The sequence below is a fragment of the Falco peregrinus genome, chromosome 9 (genome assembly GCF_023634155.1).
Source record: "Falco peregrinus isolate bFalPer1 chromosome 9, bFalPer1.pri, whole genome shotgun sequence".
NCBI classification, from domain to species: Eukaryota; Metazoa; Chordata; class Aves; order Falconiformes; family Falconidae; genus Falco; species Falco peregrinus.
This window is the reverse complement of record NC_073729.1, coordinates 38,286,753-38,307,336: the sequence shown is the minus strand read 5'-3', so window position 1 is coordinate 38,307,336 and position 20,584 is coordinate 38,286,753. Positions and strand designations below refer to the sequence as shown.

Sequence of the window (20,584 nt, the reverse complement as noted above, 5' to 3'; positions counted from 1 at the left end):
CCCTGGGCACAGTCACAGGAACAAATTCAGCTGCTGAAGACAGGATGGGAGCTGCTGCCAATGGCCCTGCACCTCCATCCTGCCATCTGCTTCAGCATAATCTCCCTCCTGGTGGGTGACTTATTTTCTGCTTTGTGGGAAGAGAGGGCCTGTAAAATAGATAGCCCCCCAACAGCCCCAGCTCTTTACCCTCTTACTAACTTCTAACACTGCTGCAGGGTTGAACTGTGCATAGCTGGCCTGTCTGGGGTTTCATCACACCGTAGAAATATCGTCTGCTTTTTGGTGTGCTACAGGGCCACTTGTTTTTCCTCCCGACCCCTGTGTTTGCTTTCAAGTCCACTCACGACCCCTCTGTGTGGCTCTTGGTGCTGTCCAGAGCCCCCACTCACCCTCACCCCACTTCCAAACACAGAGCCAACAGGGGTGTTTAAAACTTGCACAGTTTATTATGCTCCTAGACATGCCACAGAGCTGGCAGCCCAGAGCAGCTGTGGCTCCATGTGCCCCTGCCATGGCTGGAGGCGCAGGGGTGCTGCAGGGCCTGCCCCAGCCGGAGTGGCTGAGTGCGGGGGGCTGAGCTGGGCTCGGATTAACGAACCCCCACCAAAGCGCTAACAGCAGTGCAGTAAGGCAAAAGTTTTAATGGTCCAGAAAGAAATAACCTGCTTACACAGCTGCCTGGGTACATCTATCTCTCAGTTCCACTATACCAGGTGCAGTTTGGTTTCGATGTTGCCACATTCCCAGCCCTTTGGATTTTTCCTGGGATCTGTAGGGAAGCTGGCTACCTGCTGCCCAGCACCAGTGAGAAAGCTTGCACGCTGTGGCTACCACTGCTCTGTGCCACCGTACAACCAGCTGAGCAAGAAGCCAGCCTGGTGGCTTTGCCCAGGTGGGTCACATGCACGGGGGCAGCAGCTCACAGGGGAACCAAGGGCTCACGCTTTAACAGCCACACGGCCAGTGCTGTACTTGCAAGAGGGTAACACAGGGAAAGTGTGTATCCTGTAGCCGTGTAACACTATGGAACACCTGGAGCCTGACAACTCCACAACAGTGGTGGCTGAGGCTCCTTCTGGCTTTGGTCTGGGGCCTTGAAGGGGAGATGTAAACAGATCTGGTCCCTGGCCCAGGCAGGCAGCTTGCTCCTTCCATGTCCAGGCTGCTGTCCCAAGCGATCACAACTATAGTGTAAGCCCTGCACCATCAAGCTTTGTTACCCTACAGAAATGAGGAGGAATGGGAGTTTTATCTCCACAGTAACATTCCTTCTGGGACCCTGTAACGCCTCTGTACTGCTCCTGACATGAAAGTGCCTGTGTTGCTTCAACAGGATACAGCAGTTACCCAGTACCCACCCTGCTGTCTTCACCCCAGTTCCAGTTCTTCCTAGTTTGAGCACAAAATTATTACCTGTGGCAGCAGCTTCCACCCTCCTCCTTCCAGCAGGTCATTCATCCGTGGTCAGCCATTTGTTTCACAGTCAGCCACTGTGCCCGAGTACATGTGATTTTTCCAGATCCCACAACAGCAGGAGAACCCAGAAGTATACCCAGAGATGCCTTGTGCTAAGCAGGAGCACTACTGGTCAAAGCAGTGAAGGGGAAATCTCCAGAGAAGCAAACATCTCCAGGAAGCAGTGACAGTAAGTTTATGGTCCGAGCTCCTTCTGGGCCAGAGATGCAGCCCTGGTATTAGCTCAGACACTTTCTTCAGTTCCTCTTGGACTGCCCAGAGCTGATGGCTGAGGTCGCAGTGAAAAGCACAGCTGATGGAAAAAGGGAGATCCTCCAATTCGGCACTGCAGTTCCTGCTTGTAGCTCTTAGTCTCTGCACTGAGCCTGCAGCTCGGGAGGGTATTCCCAGAAGAACCTTGGCCCTTTCTTTCAGTAGGTACTATTCCCAAAGTCAGACCTCATTCAGGGAACCTTCCCCACCCACCCCACATACACCATGCTTTGCATGTTCCTTAGCATGGTCCATGTCCCAGGGAACAGTGGGCACAATCCTTACTTCAAAACAAGCATGGCCTCTGTCCCATCTTGCCTTGTCAAGTGGAGACCATGAGTGAGGTAGTATTCCCGCCGGAGGAAGGCATAGAAATAATCCGAGATGAGCAGGATCTGCAGAAGTGAGATGTTCGGACACATCAGTGGTGATTCATAAAAAGGGGCATGTGTTTGTGACAGACCCTGAAGGGGTTTAAGAGGTTCTCTGAGCCTGTGAACACCCCTTGTCTACTGCCTTGTGGTGTTAAGCCAAGGGAGTCTTAAACGAATCTATTTGCTGTGCTACCCATGTGATCTTGCAGACATCTCTACTAAGGAGAACTGGCCAAAATGTATGACACTGGCAGGTCCATCACTGCCACAGCTTTTCAGACTCTCTCAGCCTCACCCACGGGCCTCCTCCCATGCAAGCACCGTCATGCAGTCCAACCCAAATGCTGAAGGTCTCCTACTGCTGATTGCTATTAAGCACTTTCCAATTGTGATTGTTTTCCAACTGCCATTTCTATTCAGAAGGGGTAAGCTTGCAGGCAGTAGAAGGAATACCACAGCTCCCCAGGTCAGCCTTAGCAAACAGAAGCTTTAGTGGTTTAACAAAATAATACTTACCAGGCTAAGGCGTGAAGAGAAGAGCTGAAATGTCAAGGCTGTGGCTTCACAGTAAAATGTCCAGGAGCAACACCAGCTAAAAGCACCTCTTCCACCCTCAACACTTTTGCATCTCCTTTCTGCCCCTGTGCTGTCATGCCTGCGGTGGGGCAGCCAACCCTGTGTATACACTGTCCCCCCTTTACGTAGTGAACAGAGCCAGTTATCCCCCAGATTTTCCCCTGGTCCGGGTCAGGGCATGCTGCCACACACACATGGATGTCGGCACCACCCTGTCTGTGGTGCCTGGGTGACAGGTGTACCTTAGGCTAGCATTGCCACCAGCTGCATTGTAGTGTGAAATCGCAACTGAAGTGCCAAAGAACTGCAGTGAACAAGGACACCTGATGTGGAAATCACACGGTCCCTTCTCTCCTCAGCCCCGCTTTGGTTGTCCTGAGGCTCCACAGCGTGACTGCTCCCTTGCCTAAAAGCACTGAGAACACAAGAGTGGGTCTCGGTGGTTTCTCTAATGCAGTCACCACAGGCAAGCTGCCTCTGCAGGGCCAGGCTGGGCTGCTGTTAAGCGCGGGCAGTGACCTGCTGGCTCAGTAAGTGCCATTTGTCATTTAGCCTCTTGTAGTGCCACCCTTCCCCAGGAATGCTGACAACCTCCATCTGAAAACAGCACCGCATAACTAGAGTGGAAAATGTTTTCGGTGCCAGACCAAGCTAGCAGTTATCGTCCCAATGTCCAGATGCTACTTAATGCATTGCTTTGGCACAGTGCCTCACCTGAAGTTTGCTGCAGTGCTAAAGGGGAGGGAGGGAGGGAGGGAGAGTCAGGCTGTCAGCCAGAGCCTGCTTGGATTACTGTTAAATACAGCTGCTGCAAAGAAGGCTCAGTGGCAGGACGGGAGGATATGGAGGACCAGGTGGAGACTGAGGGAAAAAGAAACAGGGCTGCAGATTGCTGAGGTCAGAGGAGAAAGTGCGAAGGACAACAGACAAAGAAGCTTGGAGGTGCCCAGAAAGCATCCACTTGTTTTGCTGAACACCATGGCTGACTACTGACATGATGCATTAATATGGTTAATTTTACTTTTAACTAAACCTCCCTGCAGATATCTTAATGGGAAAAGAAAGAGTTTAGGTTAGTGGTGATGAGGGCTACTTCTTTCTCACAAGGAAATCAGAAACCAGATTTTTGCTCGGTCTGCATTTATACAGAGGGCAAGACCTTGCAGGGTCTGTCATGACTTTCTCAGGTAGGAAATAAAATACTCTTAGAATATCAACATCCACCATCTCCAATTAAAGTTTTACTATTCCTTTAATTCTAGCAAGACATGTAGTTAGAGAGCTAATGAACCACTACCAATTTCCTATAAGCCCTTCTTGGTAGTACCTCCATATCCCACTCTCATCTCACTCACTGCATGGAGCCTTTTTGCTTTTGCAGAATGGGTGTTTGCCCCTATTTATTAAGGGGGTGGGGGATCTACAAGCAGGTACTTTTTAGCCCCTGGCAAAACTGCTCCTCTAGTTTTAGGAGAAGCAGACAAACATAAATGGTTGAGGCACATTCAAAATAAAGGCAACTTTAACATGAAATGAACATTCTGCTCATCCTCATATGAAACTATCCCAGGACTTAGGGACACTAAGAAATAGCAGAGAGAAGAGGAAGGACTTAAAAAGAGTTGTAGCACCTGTGTACCTTGAATCCCACCTTCCAGGGGCGATAAGCCTTGAGAGAAGCAGGGAGAGCAAGCCCTGGCAGGACTGAGACCCTGCATAAGCCCTACATTTCAGTGAGGTATAATGCTCAGAAAAATTGGTGCCATGTCCCCATGTACAAGAAGTTCTCATTTGCCTGTTTTCTGGCCCCACTGCTGCTGCCCCATATTTTCTCACCATTTTCCCTCTACCTCACCTTTTCTATTTTCATGTGCTTTTTAGTCCTGCCATACTGAGATGTCAAGCAACAGACCATGTAACTTGCAGTAAAATCTAGCTGGATTGTGAAGCTGCAGCTCAAATACTACATACAAGAACTCTTTCCCATTAGTGTGCCAGAAGGCGAGGACCAGGCAGATTTCAGCAAGGAGAGGTGGGAAGCTGCTATGCAGGACTACACAGGATGCAAAGAGCCCCATACATCCTGCAGAATTTGCAGCTGCTGACAGGACACCCAATCCAGAGACCTACCCAAAGCGCAGCCTTGTTTGCCTTGCTCTACTAACCTGCCCTATGTTGAAAGTCAACGTGATGGCATAATAAAAATTGGAGTTGGCACTTCCTGCATAAATCCATAGGTGCCACAGAACGGGGAACAGGAGGGAGCAGACAATGAGCACACATGACAGGATGAAGATGTTCCGGAGGACTGCAAAAGAAAACCAAGCTGTTAAAATGATGCATTATTGAGCAGCCATGCTCACACAACCAGCAATGGTATTTAGGGTATGTGCAGGGGGCGGGGAGAGGCACTTGCCAACACATACTTCTCTCCAATAATCTTTCAGTTTGCTTTAATAATTTCCTGGCTAGTTTTTGTAAGAAATACACTATATTTCCCTTTAAAATCAGTACTTCTGCCTTCACTTGAGTGTGAAATCCTCATTCGTAGCTCTTTCCTTCCAGGTCCTGCTCCCAAACTCCTGCCTTGAAGGACTCTGGTAGTGTAGACGCCAAAAAGCCAAAGCCAGCAGTTTTGAGAAGAGCCTTTCCACAAGCATCATGATTCAGAGAGCAGAGCACACCATTCCCTAGCCTCATCAAGGTGATGACAAAGGAAAAAAAAGAACCTGTGGGCCATAGGAAGAGACACTTTCTTAGGAGGTGGTAAGGAAAGGAAAGCACCATAAAAGGAGACTCGTATAGGCCAAATGTGTTGACAAACACATGACCTCAGGAGGTGCAAGCGTGGCCAGAATCCCTTAGTCTGCATATGTGCCAGATGGACAAAACCAAAGCACAACTTTGTCTGAAAGAGCCAGAACTACTAGGTCAGAGGAGATTTTGTTTTCTGTGAACTACTGTCCTTTGGCACCAGTATCCTGGCACTGGTGTTGCTGTGCTTGGCCATAGCTCAGCCAATGTCCGTGAAGGTAACGGAAAGACTCCCAACAATTCTGAAGCTGAAGGGAGTTATCTGGCATTTTAAGAGCACTGTCACATCCAAACCTGTTCACGCCTCTTCTTAAACTTCTTGTTCAGTAGGTGTATGCACTCGCTGTGGGGTCGGAGCATGTGACAGCAAATGTCTGTCCCTCTCACTGGCCACAGTCCCCTTATCTGCATGCTTGGAAGGTGCAACTAAACTACGATGAATCTGGGTTTCCCAGAATTACATCACCTGCTATGGCTGTGACATGCTCAGGGCTAGCCTGGGGCTTCCTGCCCTGTTTTATTACAGCTGCTTTGGCCTCAGCTTTCCTTAGTCTAAAACTAATAGAACAGATGGTCTCCCAGCCTCTTGACCATCAGGCGGGCTAGCTGGGCCTGGGTTAGAGAAGACTGCAGTAAAAGGCCCAGACAACCTGGCAGGGTTGGTCAAAGCAGTTGGTTTAAGCAAGAAACATCAGGAAAAGCACAGTGCTTCCAGACCTCCCCAGTGTAGCAGGAGCTACAGCCTGAGTTTGAAAATCATCAGGAAGCTCTCTGGTGATTTAAAGAGCTAAAGAGGTTCTTTACGAAGCATTTAAGAAAAAACAAACAGTTGCTTGGAGTAGTTCAGTTACTTGCACTCAAAGCAAATAAGCAGATGCAAAACAAAGAACCGCTGCATGGTGCAGCATTTTAAGGCTGGGGGACTCACCGACTGCAGAAGCAGTGTTCAAATTACACATCCTTAAATGGGAGTGAAGCGTCTGAAGGATGGATGTACTTTTTAACAAGCCACATCCCTTGTGCAGGACTGAAACATTCTTACAAAAACGTTAGTCTTCGGAACAACTTGGAGAGGTGGGGAAGATAAGTGAAAATTCCCTCCTCAATCAATTTGAACCGTGGTCCTAAAGACATATTAGAGACTGTATCACCAGAAAAATCAAGCCTCCTTCCAGACACCCAAAGGAAACCACAAGAGCCTGCAGACACGGGCCTGGTTTCGTTTAGTGGTGACAGTTATTGGACAGGCCCTTCCCCATTGCATAAGGAACAATCAAACACAAAGAACTTACATCTGTAAAGGTGGCTCCAGACTGGAAGGAAGGCCATGTACAGTGCAATGTCTCCCACAGTGGGATAGGACTTGAAGATAGAAATGATTGCGATCTGGACAAACATGAAGAACACAGGGTGTTCCCTAGAAGGGAAAAGACATGAAGGATAAGAGGATGCAAGAGAGTCTCTGGAAACTGGAAATAAGTATCAGCGAGGGCACAAATGTACTGTGGGCTAGGCTGATAAAGGCTCTCGTACCCCTGTTCTCTCCACACAAGCCTCTGAGCGCCGGGTAGGGTAGTGAGAGCTGCTCTGCAGAGAAGCAGTGTAAGGGGATGCACATCTGCTCACTGCCCTCACACAGAGACATCATGCCGCACCTCACACATTTATACAGCTGGTCATCTGGGCTGCTCTTCCCCAGCTCTGTCTTATTTGCTAAAAAGCAATGAAAAAATCCTCTCTGAAGGTTATTTGGAGAAGCCCACAGTTATCCTTCTGGTATGGCATGATGTCTGTCCACTCCAAGTCAAGAGGATAAGCTCACTGAGAATCCAGGAGTGTTAACGGGTGTTTTTATCAGAAAGAAGGGTAACATTGTCAGCGCAGTCTGCTAGGAATGTCCCCAAATTTTCACTTTTTTTCTGACAATAAAAAACTTGACGGTCCATCCAAGAGTTCCTTCTTGCTTTCTGACTACAGTGGCTTATGCTGGCAGGGAACAGGCACCTCTGTAGCCTAAATTTCTGCTCTCTCTTTTGATGCCTGTAACACGTTTGTTGCATAGCAGAGCCCAACTCACTCCATTTAAGAGGAATAAAGATTGAAACTTTGGGAAATTAGGAGGATAGGCCCTGTTAAAAAAACCTATCTTTTTCAGGCTTGTAGATCCAGACATCTGATGCCAGCCTCATAAGCTTCCACCAGACAAGTAAGAGTAAAAAAACTAGCACAAAAACATACTTACTTTAGCTTTATTGCCAAGGGAATGGTGTAGAAGAACACGTTGATTTGAAACACACATACAAAGAAAAGACTGAAGTGTTCAAACATCTCTGCAAAGAAGTACCAGAAAAGGCCAATATTGGGTGTCAGATCTGGAACGGAAAGGCTGAAATTTGAAAAGAAAAGTCAAGGTAACATTTTTATATGGTTGTTTTTCACTGCCCTGCTTCTGTTGCATTAAGCAAGCATTGTTTGCTTAACGGATGGAGGACCTATATTTTAAATACATGGAAGAGAAATCAAAGGGGTGAAAACCTGGAGAGAAAAGGGACTAATGTTTCCCTATGCCCCAGCAGGATTTAAACCATTCCCAAACAGACACTTCTCCAGAGATAAAAATTCCACAGCCATGATAGCTCAACAGTCAAATCCATTTCCAATCAACTCAGTGGAAAACATCTCCTGTCTTCTCTAATTCTTGCTGTAACTTAATTAACGGAAGTTGGCTAATGCCTGCTCTTCTCCACACACTCTTTGTTTTCTTGCATTGCCAGTAAAATCACAGATCACATGCTTCTTGGGACAGGGAGTGATGCACAAGAAACAACACAGCAGGGCTAGACAGACAAAACAGTAAGAATCCTTATACTTACATAAACCCGTAAACAGATGGGATAAAATCCCAGGAGTTGAGGAGGAAGAAGGAGAGGCAGATGATCACCACCAGGCTGCACAGGTACAGGGCTGCATACTGCATGGTGTAGAGCCAGAAACTTTTACTTCTCAGTTTTATTGGTATGAACTGACGCTGAAAATTAAATACAAGCAGGCAGATATCCCTTATCAGGTGGAAAGCCACAAAAAACCTGAGTGTTCAGAACATGATTTTAAATTGATGAAAGAAAGCGTCAAACACTGGTACTATAGCACTGGAAGAAGTAGTTCTCAAGCACAATTTGCTTGATGTTCTTCAATCTGGCCAACTAAGTCATACACATTGCACATGATTCCCAGACCTGTGCTTGAAAATACTGTACCTAGGCTGGTAATTTCTGCTTGTGAGTCAGTTCTCGTGCACTCAGTGTAACATTCACCACCTCTGCACAGCTATACTTGTACCTTAGAGGTCTGCAATACTGTACCGCTGCTTGTGCGTTCTGCTGCACGAGCCCACATCGTCTGGGTGACAAAGAGCCCTGCTCCACAACCCACCACCCTGTGATGCCAGGTCTCCACCACACGGACTGGCATTCATGCTCTGCAGAAATCAGAAAAGAGGACATCCAGCAGGCTCCTAAGCACAAAGGATCCCTCTAAAAGGTTGTCTCCTCAGACAAAGACAACTGCTGCAGTCCTGCCACTGCCACATGTCCTGACAGGTCGACCATAAGCCCTTGTCACATAACATGATACATAGGTATCTCACTCCAAGAGGTCCCCTGACTGCATTTGTAAAGACAAATACACACACAGGGGCAAAAACCTTTGGGAATTGCTCAGGGTTCTGTAACTCCACATAAGTGATGTGGCTTTTCCATTTAGTACTAGGGTTTACACTGGCAGATGTACAGAGACCAGCTGTAACTGATGTGAGCCCTGTGTAAAGCACACTCTTATTTTCTCAGTCACAGCATGTTCAATACCACTTGCTGGAACAATGTAAGCAAGTTTACCAAAGATTTTTGGCAGGACAGATTGGAAAGTGCTGGAGAAAAGCTATTTAGTTCTGTACAAAGAATGCAGTGAAGTTCATTTACAAATCTGGATAAAAGAACACACACTAACACGATCCCCTTTAAAAGTTACAAATTAGGCATTCACATATCAAAGCACTTCTTGTTGCTTGTGAACACAGTGCTTCTACTTTACTGCCACTTTACTTTAGCCAAAGTTAAAAGACAACAAATGAGACTAAAATATATAAAGTAAATGCTCCGAAAAATTAGCAAACTGAAAAAGTAACACTGACTCCACAGCAGTTCTTGTCTTGCAAAGACTAATAATAATAAAATTTCTGAAAAAAGTAAGAGACATTCATACCAGATAGTCAGGGAAAGAAAATGGACTAGAACTGACTCTCCACTCTCTTTCGAAGCTCAGAGATTTGAGAACAGGCTGTCACAAATCTGTAGTTAAGATTAGCTATAAAAGTCATGAGGGAGATAGGACAGAAGCAACCAAGAAAAGCTGGCAAAATACTCAATGGCAGAAATTTCAGAGTGGCAAACACAATAAAAAAGATCACCAAATGATCTGTGAATTGGGTAAGAGCCCTCTGCTAGTGGTCACAGCCTCACGTTGCTCCCACATCACAGCAAGACTAGAAAATGATCAGTTTTCCTTAAGTGCATTATAATTTGGACTCTCAGTTAAGTCACTGTGTACAGTATCAGCACAAGAGCTAAGAGAGAGACCAGTGGGAAGCATGCAGGCAAACCAGTGATGAACCCGATCACTAGGAAAGAGCTGCCTCAGCTTTAAACCCTACCCCTGCCTGCCGATGTGCCTACCACCCTACAGCGGGGCTAGTTTTGCCTGGACCAGTGTCTGTCTGTTGAGGCATTGTTTACTGGTAAATGTGCAAGGTCAGTCCTGTTGGAATTCAGGGGCCTTGTTATTGGGGAGGGATAAAGGACAAGGGAAACCAGGCACTTTCACAAGCACACACCTTTTGCCATTAAACTCCAGATCAGCATTTCCGAGCTTGAGTGATTCAAACACAGAGCTCCTCATTCAAACACAGGTCAGTGATCTATGTCGGTGCAAAGGAATTCTCCAGGTCTAAAATCCTCATTGCTATTCACATGACACAAAGAATAGCACTTATTTCAAGCAAGCCGAACACCCGCCAGTTCTGTATATGACTTTCTGGCTTCCTTCTCTCTACACACAGGCATCCCCATTAAGGCTTCAAACTTTCCATAGCCTGAGGAGAGCCACTGTTTCTGAAACCCAGGACTTGCTTGACTCCCCTCTCAATAGCTAAGTACTGTCCCTGCACAGCTACAAGACGACGACAGGTGCCAACAGTTAGAAATCACATACCTGTAGAAGGTAAAGGAGTGCTGGAGCAAACAATGTGAGAGGGTAGAGTGACTGGTATGTAGCTAAGGCCAGGAACACAGCACTGAGGAAGGCACTACCTGCGAAGAAAAAAAACCCCAACTGTTCATTTGTAAGGAACATTTAATATAACAGCCTTACAAACAAATGGGAATAAATGCATAACCCCCTTCAGGGGCTTTACAAATATCAAAACACCCCTTAAAGGTGTTTTTAGCAGAACGTGTCCTGGGCTGCGTCCTTTTCTTAACTACATTTTGAACAGAGAATGACTCATACCAAGGTGATTCTCCCACAAGAAAGAACCACTGACTGGTTTATATCTCCTTTCATTCATGTATAGAAAGAGATTCATGTAATTCAGTCTATATGCAGGCCATGCCAGCTGCTGTTTATGCATGGGAATGCATTCACTTAAGTCATACCCGCATGAAACAGCTGTTACACTCATACTGGACATGCTGGATAATGTCGTCACCAGAATATGTCGGGGCCCTCAGCAAAGCTCTGTGAAAGAGAGCAAGAGAAAGTCTGCAGCTGAAGGAATAAAGTGGCATCAGCCCTACTTTACAGATACCAAAACTGAGGCACAGAGAGGATTAGCACAGCTTTTTCCATGTGGTCTTAAAAATATGAATCCCTTTATTAAGGAAGCTTTACTTGAGGTGCCTCAGGTTGAGCTGTGCTGAATACTCACACGGCCCAACTACCAATACCAGAAATCAAGTCCAAAAGGTCCCAGGTTAAACAATAAAAATACAAGCACCCAGTGCGGTAGTCTGGTTATAGCTTTCAGTCTTATGTCACTTGATGGAAGTCACCTGTAAAAAAGCTTAGACAGCAAGCATCCTGACTCAGTGCACTGGACTAATTGTCAGCCTACTGACATCAAACACTTTGTAAGCTTCAATCTGCTTCCACCATTTGAAAGTGAAAATACAGCGTTACCTGGTGATAAGCCTTCTCCATTCTTCAACTACACTCTCCTAGACAAAAAATCCCTATCCTCTATCTTACCATGTGTTCAATTCTGCACAGATATAAGGAAATGGTACCCAGAAATCACAGCCATAATCTGACTTCATCTCTTTGCTCACTTGAAAACCTAGGGCCTGCCACACTCCCAGTCAGGAAAAAACCTCAGCGGACAGCCAGTACAGTTTTGTCTATGACTGAACTATTTGTCTTATGGTAACAGTGAACAGCAACAAATCGTTTAATTAAATGGACCCTCACTGGTTGGCTTTTGCAAATGCTTCTAAATCAAAACCCGTCCTGCCTCAATTAGTCAACAAGTAGAAGAAAGCTTTCTTTTGGAGACACTAATAAAAACAATCTATATCAGCTTTACTTGCAAGGTCTGGGTCTGGACACTGCTGGAGAAGGGATCAGACTGACCTTTCCCCTGACCCAGCAGAGAACTCCTAAAACTCATGTGACTAGTACAAATCACATATGCTAAAAGACTTTAGCACTGGGGAGTCATAAAAGAAACAGAAACCTGGCATTATGCACAAGATGAATGAAACAGCTATTTGGCCATAATCTAGTCAGCCGTGCTGGTATGGGTCTTTAGTTACTGTTTCTGCTTCCCCAAAGCTCAGTTAGCTGATTTCAAACCAAGTTTACAACTGTGAGTGAAAGCCAGAAAAGAGCTGCAGGCAACTGCTTGCTTTTGAATAAAAGTTCAAAGAATACACTTTGAAAATAAATTGCATACAATACTTCAAGTGCATATTCACATACAAAAGAAAGAGCAGCAGAGCATCATGTCCTCTTACACACAGACATGCATTTCTGCACAAACAGAAAACTATTTGAAGTCATCCAGGAAAAGGAGTCAGTTTTTATAGATGAAACTCCTAGTTACACTGAGGTGAAAGTAAGTTTTGACTTGACTATAAAATCTCTTGATCTTGTGATTTCAGGTAGAACTTTGGCCTTGTTCCAGTCCTGTTTCTGCTGTGTTTCACCGAGATCTTTGTAACAACCCTATCTGAAAAGTCCCTTGGTTTAATTTCTACTACTTTTCTAATATTTATAGAAAGTCATAAAGAACCATTTTTTCTTCATTGTGTTACCTTTTATTGTAGCTAAAATGAAGAATGCAATGACAGTATTGTTGATGGCGCAGGTAGACTTTGCCACACAAGACATCACAGTGTAGGGGTTTAACAGATAGCTGAAAAACATAAAAGCTCGAGTTATATTCAGAGGAGACAGCATCTAATAAAGCGATGTTCAAAGGAAAAACAGATGCATTTTGCCATTTACTTATTCACATTTGATGGGGTCCTCTCATCAAATTAACTCAGCTGAACAGGTTCCTCAGTCTGGAGCAAAACCCACATCTTTGGATTGTGGTCTTGGACACAGTGGCCACAGAGAGCACACTGCAGAAAAGGAGACAGTTGGGAAGATGTCTAAAATGCAAGTTCTATCCTAGAAAATGACAACCATAAACGTTTCTTGCTTTGCAGAAACATTGTGCATTTATTCCGTCAGACCTAGGGTTATTGGGTCCAAAGTAAACACTTTCTGCTACTCACATTTATTGGCTCTGAAGAATAAAAATAAGACAGCAGGATGGAACCAAATCCTGACTTTGCCATGGCAATGTGCAACAATGTTAAATACAAAACAGTCTGCAATGTATACAAACTACCTTTCTCAGCCTGGTGAACATACCATTTTACAAAATCATATGAAAATAAGAAAAAATAACATATCTAATGGAAAACTCTCTCTGACACAGAATAATTCAGGTAATAATCTATTAATGTCAAAACTCCAAAGAAAAAAATAGTTCTTTGACATTAAGTACCTTGCTTGTAGAGTATTTGTTTTAGTTGAAGCTTTCAGAAATTAAAAAAATGCTTAGCATACAGAGGAACAGCAAGACACAACACTACTAAGATGACCAACTGAATGTATCTTTGAATTGTTAAAAACAATTCTGGGATATTCAAGTTGTGATATTCAGCAAACACTTTCTCCAATTGCTCAAAAATTCTCCTAACTTTTCTGAAAAGACACTCAAACATTTTGGAGGCATAGAACCAATTTTGATAACATTTGTGTACTGGCAAGATAAATGGGAATATGAACTGTGCAGACACAACATTCTGGCTACCAAATTAATGACCTTATGCTGTTGAGCCGGCCTCAGAGGGTGTGCGTGAATTTATTTGTTGGCAACAAACATTTGCAAAAGCATCTGCTTTTTACTTTTAAACCGAGTACTAGGGCTGGGGGGATTTTTACATATAATATTCAATTCAGAATTCTGGGGGGGGGTGAATCTTCTAACAATCAGACAAATAAAACCAAAGGGAGCTGAGGGACCAAAGCAGCCTACTGCAGCCTACAAGCAGCAATACTTACAATAATGCTACCTTGAGGGGGATGTAGTGCATTTCCATAGGTGTCTGGATGAGTTCAGCCACATCTGGTGCATATTTATCCAGCTCTATTAGGAGCTTTTGCTTTTTGAACTGAAGAAGAGAGAATGACCAAAGACTGTCAGGTGAGGAAAGTCATTATTTCTTACTACTCAGGATTTTCATTACATGTAGCCCCAGGCATGAGCCAAACTCCCTCTCTTTTCCCACATACTTAACAACTGAAGTGGAAGTCAGGAGAAAGGAGATAATCTCTACTTACTTGAACTTCCTTAATTACCTGCGTCTAGCTCTTGACACAGCTGACAGGGAATTCAACACACTAGAGTTTAATACTTTCAATCTTCCTAAAGCCTGCTTGGATCTCCAATGAAAAGCTGACTTTATAAATTCACTGTTCAACATACAAGCCCTGAGAAACCAAGTCACAGAAGCATGCATTCTTTGTTATTTTGAAGATGGACACTGCTATGCCAAATTCCCTTTAGGGACCCTGTATCTGCTGTGCCAAATTCCCTTTTGGGACCCAAAATGTCTCTCTTTAATCTATCTTGTTCTATGATGCTCCCTATGGAGACAAGGAAGAAATCAGAATTATGAACCCAGTGAACTATGTCATGGTGAGACAGAAGGAGAGATGCTGACAATAAATTCCCAACAAGCAAATTAACTCACATGCAGAATTTTTACACGTCTGCAGTTCTGTCATTGAACAGAGTTACTGAGTTATTTCTTCAACCTCGAAGTCAGAGGACAAGGAAGAAGCACATAGCTGGATGGGAGCCATACAGATGCTGTAGAAAATGCAGCCTCCCTGTTCACGTTGATACTGAATCACTGCCCCTCTTGGATTGCAGAGAGCACAGCATTGCTTATACCAAACGTTCTTTGAGCTACTTATGAGAGAGAGATGGGAGGAATCACTCACGACCAACTACATGTACTTATAATTTGAAGAGATCAAGTAATATTTGGTGTCAGACTTCTACCTTGCTCACCAGAATTATTTATGTCACCTCAGCATCATTGCAAGGTTTTATTCCTTCCTTTATACATTTCCAGTCTGTGTATTAACCCATGCCATGTGCAAACACAAACTCTGTTCAAGGTAAAACATTCCAGGCTCTAGGTACAAAACGTACAGAAGATTGCAGCAGGAGCAGAGGTGAGAAAAGGGAGTGCTCAAGTCTTGCCAGATCCATAGACCAGTAATTAAATTCTGCATACTGCAAACTGCCACAACAACTGAAGTTTTCAGTTTTTCAGGTTTTCAGTACACACTCCCAAATCTCACATCTCCTCTTGTGTACTGTGACCCTGGACTTGTCTGCATTTCATTGGCTATTGCATTCTCACAGATTTCTCAAATTCTTTATACTCCTTTCAGATCAAATAATCTACACTGTTGTGATCATCATTCAAGTGCAGTATGGTAGCTACAGTCACTAATTTGATTCCTACTGGAATACTGCCACAAAAAACCCTAAAATACCTCACTTGTTTACCACATTCAGTCCCCATGTTTATTGATCACTGAGATATGCTCAGATTTATTGCCACAAGGACTGGTTGACACTGCATCTTCTGGCAAGTGTTTTCTTTGGTACAAGACAATTATACTTGCTGGGAGAAGAGGACCAGCAATGCTGGCAAGTCAGCTTACCACAACTTTGTTGAAGTCTTGGATGGCCAAGTAAAGGGCAACAGCAGTTAGCACATCAGTTATCTAAAAAAGCAAGGCATAAACAGTGACTGTAAGCAAAATAAACAAATGGAGAAAGATATTGGACAGTACTGCAATGCTGAACAAGGATTCTGATCTGAATCAGCTCACAAAAAGAAAAAACAAGCTTTAAAAACACTAGATGGCAGATTTGTATGCTGTGCTCACACACCACTGCTTAACCTTGAAGCCACGAGCTGTATCAGAGATATTAATATTTACAAAACAAGAGAACAGGGAATTAAGGGCAAAAAAAATTATTCACGGAAAGAAGTATGCGAGGGTAATAGAGAGAAACACTGGTCTAATTAGAGCACAGGCAACACTGCGGCAGTGCCCAGCTGGCTAAATCCACCTGTCCACTAATCCAGCACAACAGTGCCTTGAGCTGTCCCAAACTTACCAGGCAGTGGTACAGTCATCTGAACAATCAGCACAAGCACAACACAGATGGCTGTTAGCTCTGCGTGAGACCTGCCCAGCAGGGATCTGGGGAGAGAGGCTCCACCAGGCGGCATGTGCAGCCAGCTATATGATTTCTGTCCTTCTGAATTATGTCGAACTGAAGAGAATAGTTTACTAGAGGCATTTGGAGGACTAACTCATTTGTGCTCTCTTTGCAGGCCTGGGGTTTGGCAGCAGGTTTTAGTGAAAAATGCTGCAGCGTAGGCATTAAGGTGGGGGGACAAAATATTGTGACCTGTTAAGAAGTAACCTTTGAAAACAAATGCCAATTTCCCATCCCTCTGTGGGGATACTTATCTAACCAAGAACTCACAGAAAAGGAGGAGTATGTACAACAAGGAAGAAGCCCGAACGTGGGTTTGTACAGGCAAAGCTGCCTTTCTAATTAAACCGTGAGCTCAGCAGGAATCTGAACTACAGGGAGGCTGAAGGTCCTTTATCCTTACAGGAGCAAAAGGAAAGTCATACATCAGCATTTCACAGAATGGGACCTTTCAAGAGGAGCTTTCCAGGAGCGCTTACCATGAACACCAATTCAGCATATTCGATCAGGAAGTGAAAGAGATATATTATCAGTGGGGTCTAAAAGAGAGCAGAAGGGAAACCCATGTCAAATACTGTCCAGATAAAACAACAGGCGATTTGATGAGAAAAAAGCAGTAGTACTATGAGAGACTGCAAAAGGTCATTTTCCTTAGTCTCTCCTACAATGCTTTTACTGCAGGGTAAAGTGAATAATCCAAGCACACTTACTGGTCTTTCTCCTTGCAAAGTTCTCAATACACTTTATAAAAGACACCGACAACTTTGAAAATTATATTCTATTCCAACTTTTCACTTCTACCAGTATGGTGGTAGAGTTACAATAGAAAGCATTTACAGAACAGCTTTAGAAAATATTTCTCCTAGAGAATCTATTTTTTCAGGATGTTTGCAGGTACTTTTGAATGTAGTTCCTACATAGCCTGTTGTTTAGGTGAGTCTTTTATAAAGCAAAAAGAAGTAAGCATGTTAGAAACAAAGCAGCAGAACTACAGCCCAATCATCCTCTTACTCCCACAGCTTTTTCGTTCTAGGGTAAGAGGAAGAGCATGCTTCTGAATTATTCCTGTGACAGAAAAGCTTAATCTGGAAGTACTATATTTGCAAGGTGTAAATTCAGTCTTCACTGTGAAAAAATAAATTTCTTTTAAAATATTTTTTAAATAATGTGATGGTATAAATAAGCATGGATTTCACAGTCTGGGAGAAAACTGTGCTTAAAGAAGGAGAATTTATTGGAGAGAAACAGGTTTTCAAAGGAATACAAAGTATATGTCTCACCCCTAGGTAACACTATGTATGGACATACCCTCCATGTCATTAAGACCACTTGAGGCCACAAAACCCCACAGTGTTTGGAAGAATGAGGTGTTTTCAAAATGAGGAACAGATGTACTGCATGCTTGTGCTAATGTTAGTATTTTTGCAAATGCAGAAACTCAAGATGCTGCTATCCAGTAAAATTGTGTTCAGATTCACAGTGACACTGTCTCTCCCTGCTCTGGCTTCTGCCGAGAGAAACATCTGGATGTGAACAGACTATTTTCTTTATTACAAATCTCCCCTCTTTCAGACTCTCCTTGTGCAGTAACAAATTATTATGATGCTGATCATCTGCACGGAGATTTATTCTGTGATGAACTGTATCTCCTCATTGTGCTAGACACTACATATACAGCTACTGCACAGACAATTACATGGCTCCAAGTTCTCTGAAGTCTTTGGGGCAAGACAGGTCCCCAGCCTTTGCCAGCCCGTGAGCAGCAAGACTAAGCAATGGGCCACTTGAATACCATGTTTAAAATGAAGCATGCATACCCACCTCATGAAAAATAGCTCCAGAATATGGCGAGACCCCTAAATCCAGCAGAGCTAATCCTTCGACCACTGAAACATACAAAACGCCTGCATTAGAATCCTGTGATGTGGGAAGAGAAAGATCTCCTAACAGTAAAACTATAGTTTTTAAAACACCCACACTTGTAAGAATCTCACATTGAACTGCCATCTGAATGGGTAACACAAAAATTACACAAAGCCAACAACCAGCTAGACTTGATCACTTTCTTAATTCTGCCATGCAAATTTCTTCAGTAACTGAATGGTCAGTTGTTAATATATTTATTTGTTTCAGCTAAAAATGTTATAGCTGAAATGCTTTACATTTAACTATATATAAATCACATGTATAATATTTACTGATTTTAAGTCACCTATTATGTGATACATGATATCTATGCTGGAGAAACAGTTAACTGGGGACAAATCACAACATAATATGGAATTTGAACTATTTTGCCTAATCAGATGTAGAGAGACCTGAAATGTCCAAAACCACAATAAAAGAGCAGAAATTAATACATATCATCAGGCAAAGCTAAAAGCTTTATCCATTGTTGAAACTTCCTGACATTTTGCAGCCTGAATTCAGATCCTCTGCAATCATGCAATTGCAGCTTGCACTGCAACACATGCACATTTTTCCATAGAATCTCCACCTTATGGAGCACAAAGGTTCCCTGGGGACCGAGCAGTGCATGCAGTGAGAGAAGCCATGGGAAACAGGCCCACATGTTCCGAGGTACAAGGCCACATGAAGCAACAAGAGGTTCCCAGTTCAGCGATATGCTGGCGAAGCAGATTCTGTCTCTGCCACAAAGTTCCTGTATGATGACAGCCCAGACTTTTCAAGACTGATGCTAACTGTGCTCCTTACTATCTAGATGCTTACCTTGACGCTCTAATGTAAGATTGAGAAGGCAGCCATTGCTGCAACGGAATTTCTGGGAGCTGTATTTTGAAACTGTAAGGTGTGAAGTGCTACAGTCTGTGGAGCAGAGGCCTCAGGTCATCAAATGCATTCACACTTTTCACCTTTATTACACTGTGCCATTATTTTCCACCCCAAAACTGAAAATAATTTTATGCATAATAAAATAATGCATAATAGCTGGATATTATTTTCCTAAAAGGCTATCTTTAAAATAAATTAAGGTTCCAAACAGGCTCAGACGCTATAGACATGAATGCCACTGAAAACCCCCGATTAACCTGAACCTCAGTCTTCAGAAGAGACTTTGAATCGTGTCGGTAACAACGTGTGGGGCCAGAAACAGAACAACGAAAACGAACCCGCGCACAGCCCTGCAGGAACGGGGGTACCAGGCGGAACCAGGCGGCCGCGGCCGCTCCGCGGGGCCGGGCCCGGGGCCGTGCAGCCCCAGGGCGGCCCGCGGGACGCGCGCCCCCGGGCCAGGCGCTGCCGGGCCGCCGCTGTACGCGCACCTCGGCGCCACCGCTCGCATCAGCGCACGCAGGCTGGCGGCACACCGCGGCCGAAGCCCTGCCCCGCTGCGGCCAAACGCCCGCACCTCCTCCGGGACAGCGGCCGCGGACCGGCTCACGCGGCTTTCGGGAGAGCCGGGGCCCGGGCCCGAGACTGCGGACCGGGCCTCTCCCCAGCCTGGCGCAGGGCCGGGGCCGGGGCCAGGGCCCTGCCCGCCTGCAGCTGCGCTCCCCGCCCCGGGGACCCCCAGCCCCGGGCAGCCACCGCCCCGGAGCCCCTCACCGACACCCCCCGCAGGCCGCGGCTCGTTCAGCCGCGCTGGCGACGCGGCGCCCCGGCCCGGGCTCGCCGGGCCTCACCTCGCTTCCAGGCGTTTAGTGGGGACGCCACCTCCACCCGCTCGGAGATGAAGGCGGCGAGGCTGGAGCGGTAGAGCGCGGCCCGCACCGTCACGGCCACCAGCACCACCAGCACCAGGGGCGCCGCCATCCTCGCGGCACGCACCGGCGGCCGCCGGCTGTAGCTCCCGGGCGGGGCCGCAGAGCGCGGCGGCAATGCCCCGCCGGCCGGGAACACTACAGCTCCCGGGAGGCGCCGCGCCGCCCCGCCGCCTCCCGAACACTACGGCCCGCGCGGCGGCGCAAACTTCGCGGGAGCGCGAAGGCCGCGTCCCGGCCCGCCCGGCGGGGGCGGCCGCTGCAGGGGGCCGGGCGCTCCTGCTCTGCCCGCGCTGCGGGGCGGCCGGGCCTGGGGCGCACGTCCCGCTTCCGCCTGCCCCGCTGTCTGTCGGCGGCCGGGGCGCCGGGGGCCGGGCCGCGTCGCTCCAGGGCCCACGCCGCCACCCGTGCGGGCCCGGCCCCGTGGCCCCATCACCCCTCCGGCGGGCGGC

General features: G+C 45.8%; 1 protein-coding gene across 4 annotated transcripts in view; it reads right to left on the bottom strand.

The window, feature by feature from the left end:
* The window catches only part of PIGU (phosphatidylinositol glycan anchor biosynthesis class U), a 40,873-nt gene extending 20,538 nt beyond the window's left edge, over positions 1-20,335 (bottom strand). For 2 of the 4 annotated variants that reach the window (XR_008748665.1, XR_008748664.1), the window contains exons 1-12: positions 20,055-20,335; positions 18,232-18,296; positions 16,890-16,949; positions 15,843-15,905; positions 14,163-14,272; positions 12,860-12,960; positions 10,761-10,858; positions 8,369-8,523; positions 7,738-7,881; positions 6,788-6,912; positions 4,847-4,989; positions 1,417-2,126 (exon numbers count right to left, since the gene is read on the bottom strand). Coding sequence is in view for 1 of the 4 variants with exons in the window: in XM_055813284.1 (XP_055669259.1) it covers positions 2,013-2,126; positions 4,847-4,989; positions 6,788-6,912; positions 7,738-7,881; positions 8,369-8,523; positions 10,761-10,858; positions 12,860-12,960; positions 14,163-14,272; positions 15,843-15,905; positions 16,890-16,949; positions 18,232-18,296; positions 20,055-20,184 (1,308 nt within the window). In the remaining 3 variants the exon portion in view is untranslated. Of the gene's footprint in view, positions 1-425; positions 2,127-4,846; positions 4,990-6,423; positions 6,620-6,787; positions 6,913-7,737; positions 7,882-8,368; positions 8,524-10,760; positions 10,859-12,859; positions 12,961-14,162; positions 14,273-15,842; positions 15,906-16,889; positions 16,950-18,231; positions 18,297-20,054 lie in introns of those variants that run through there. The other 2 variants (XM_055813284.1, XR_008748666.1) reach the window with 2 other exon arrangements.
* Positions 20,336-20,584: the final 249 nt, after the last annotated feature.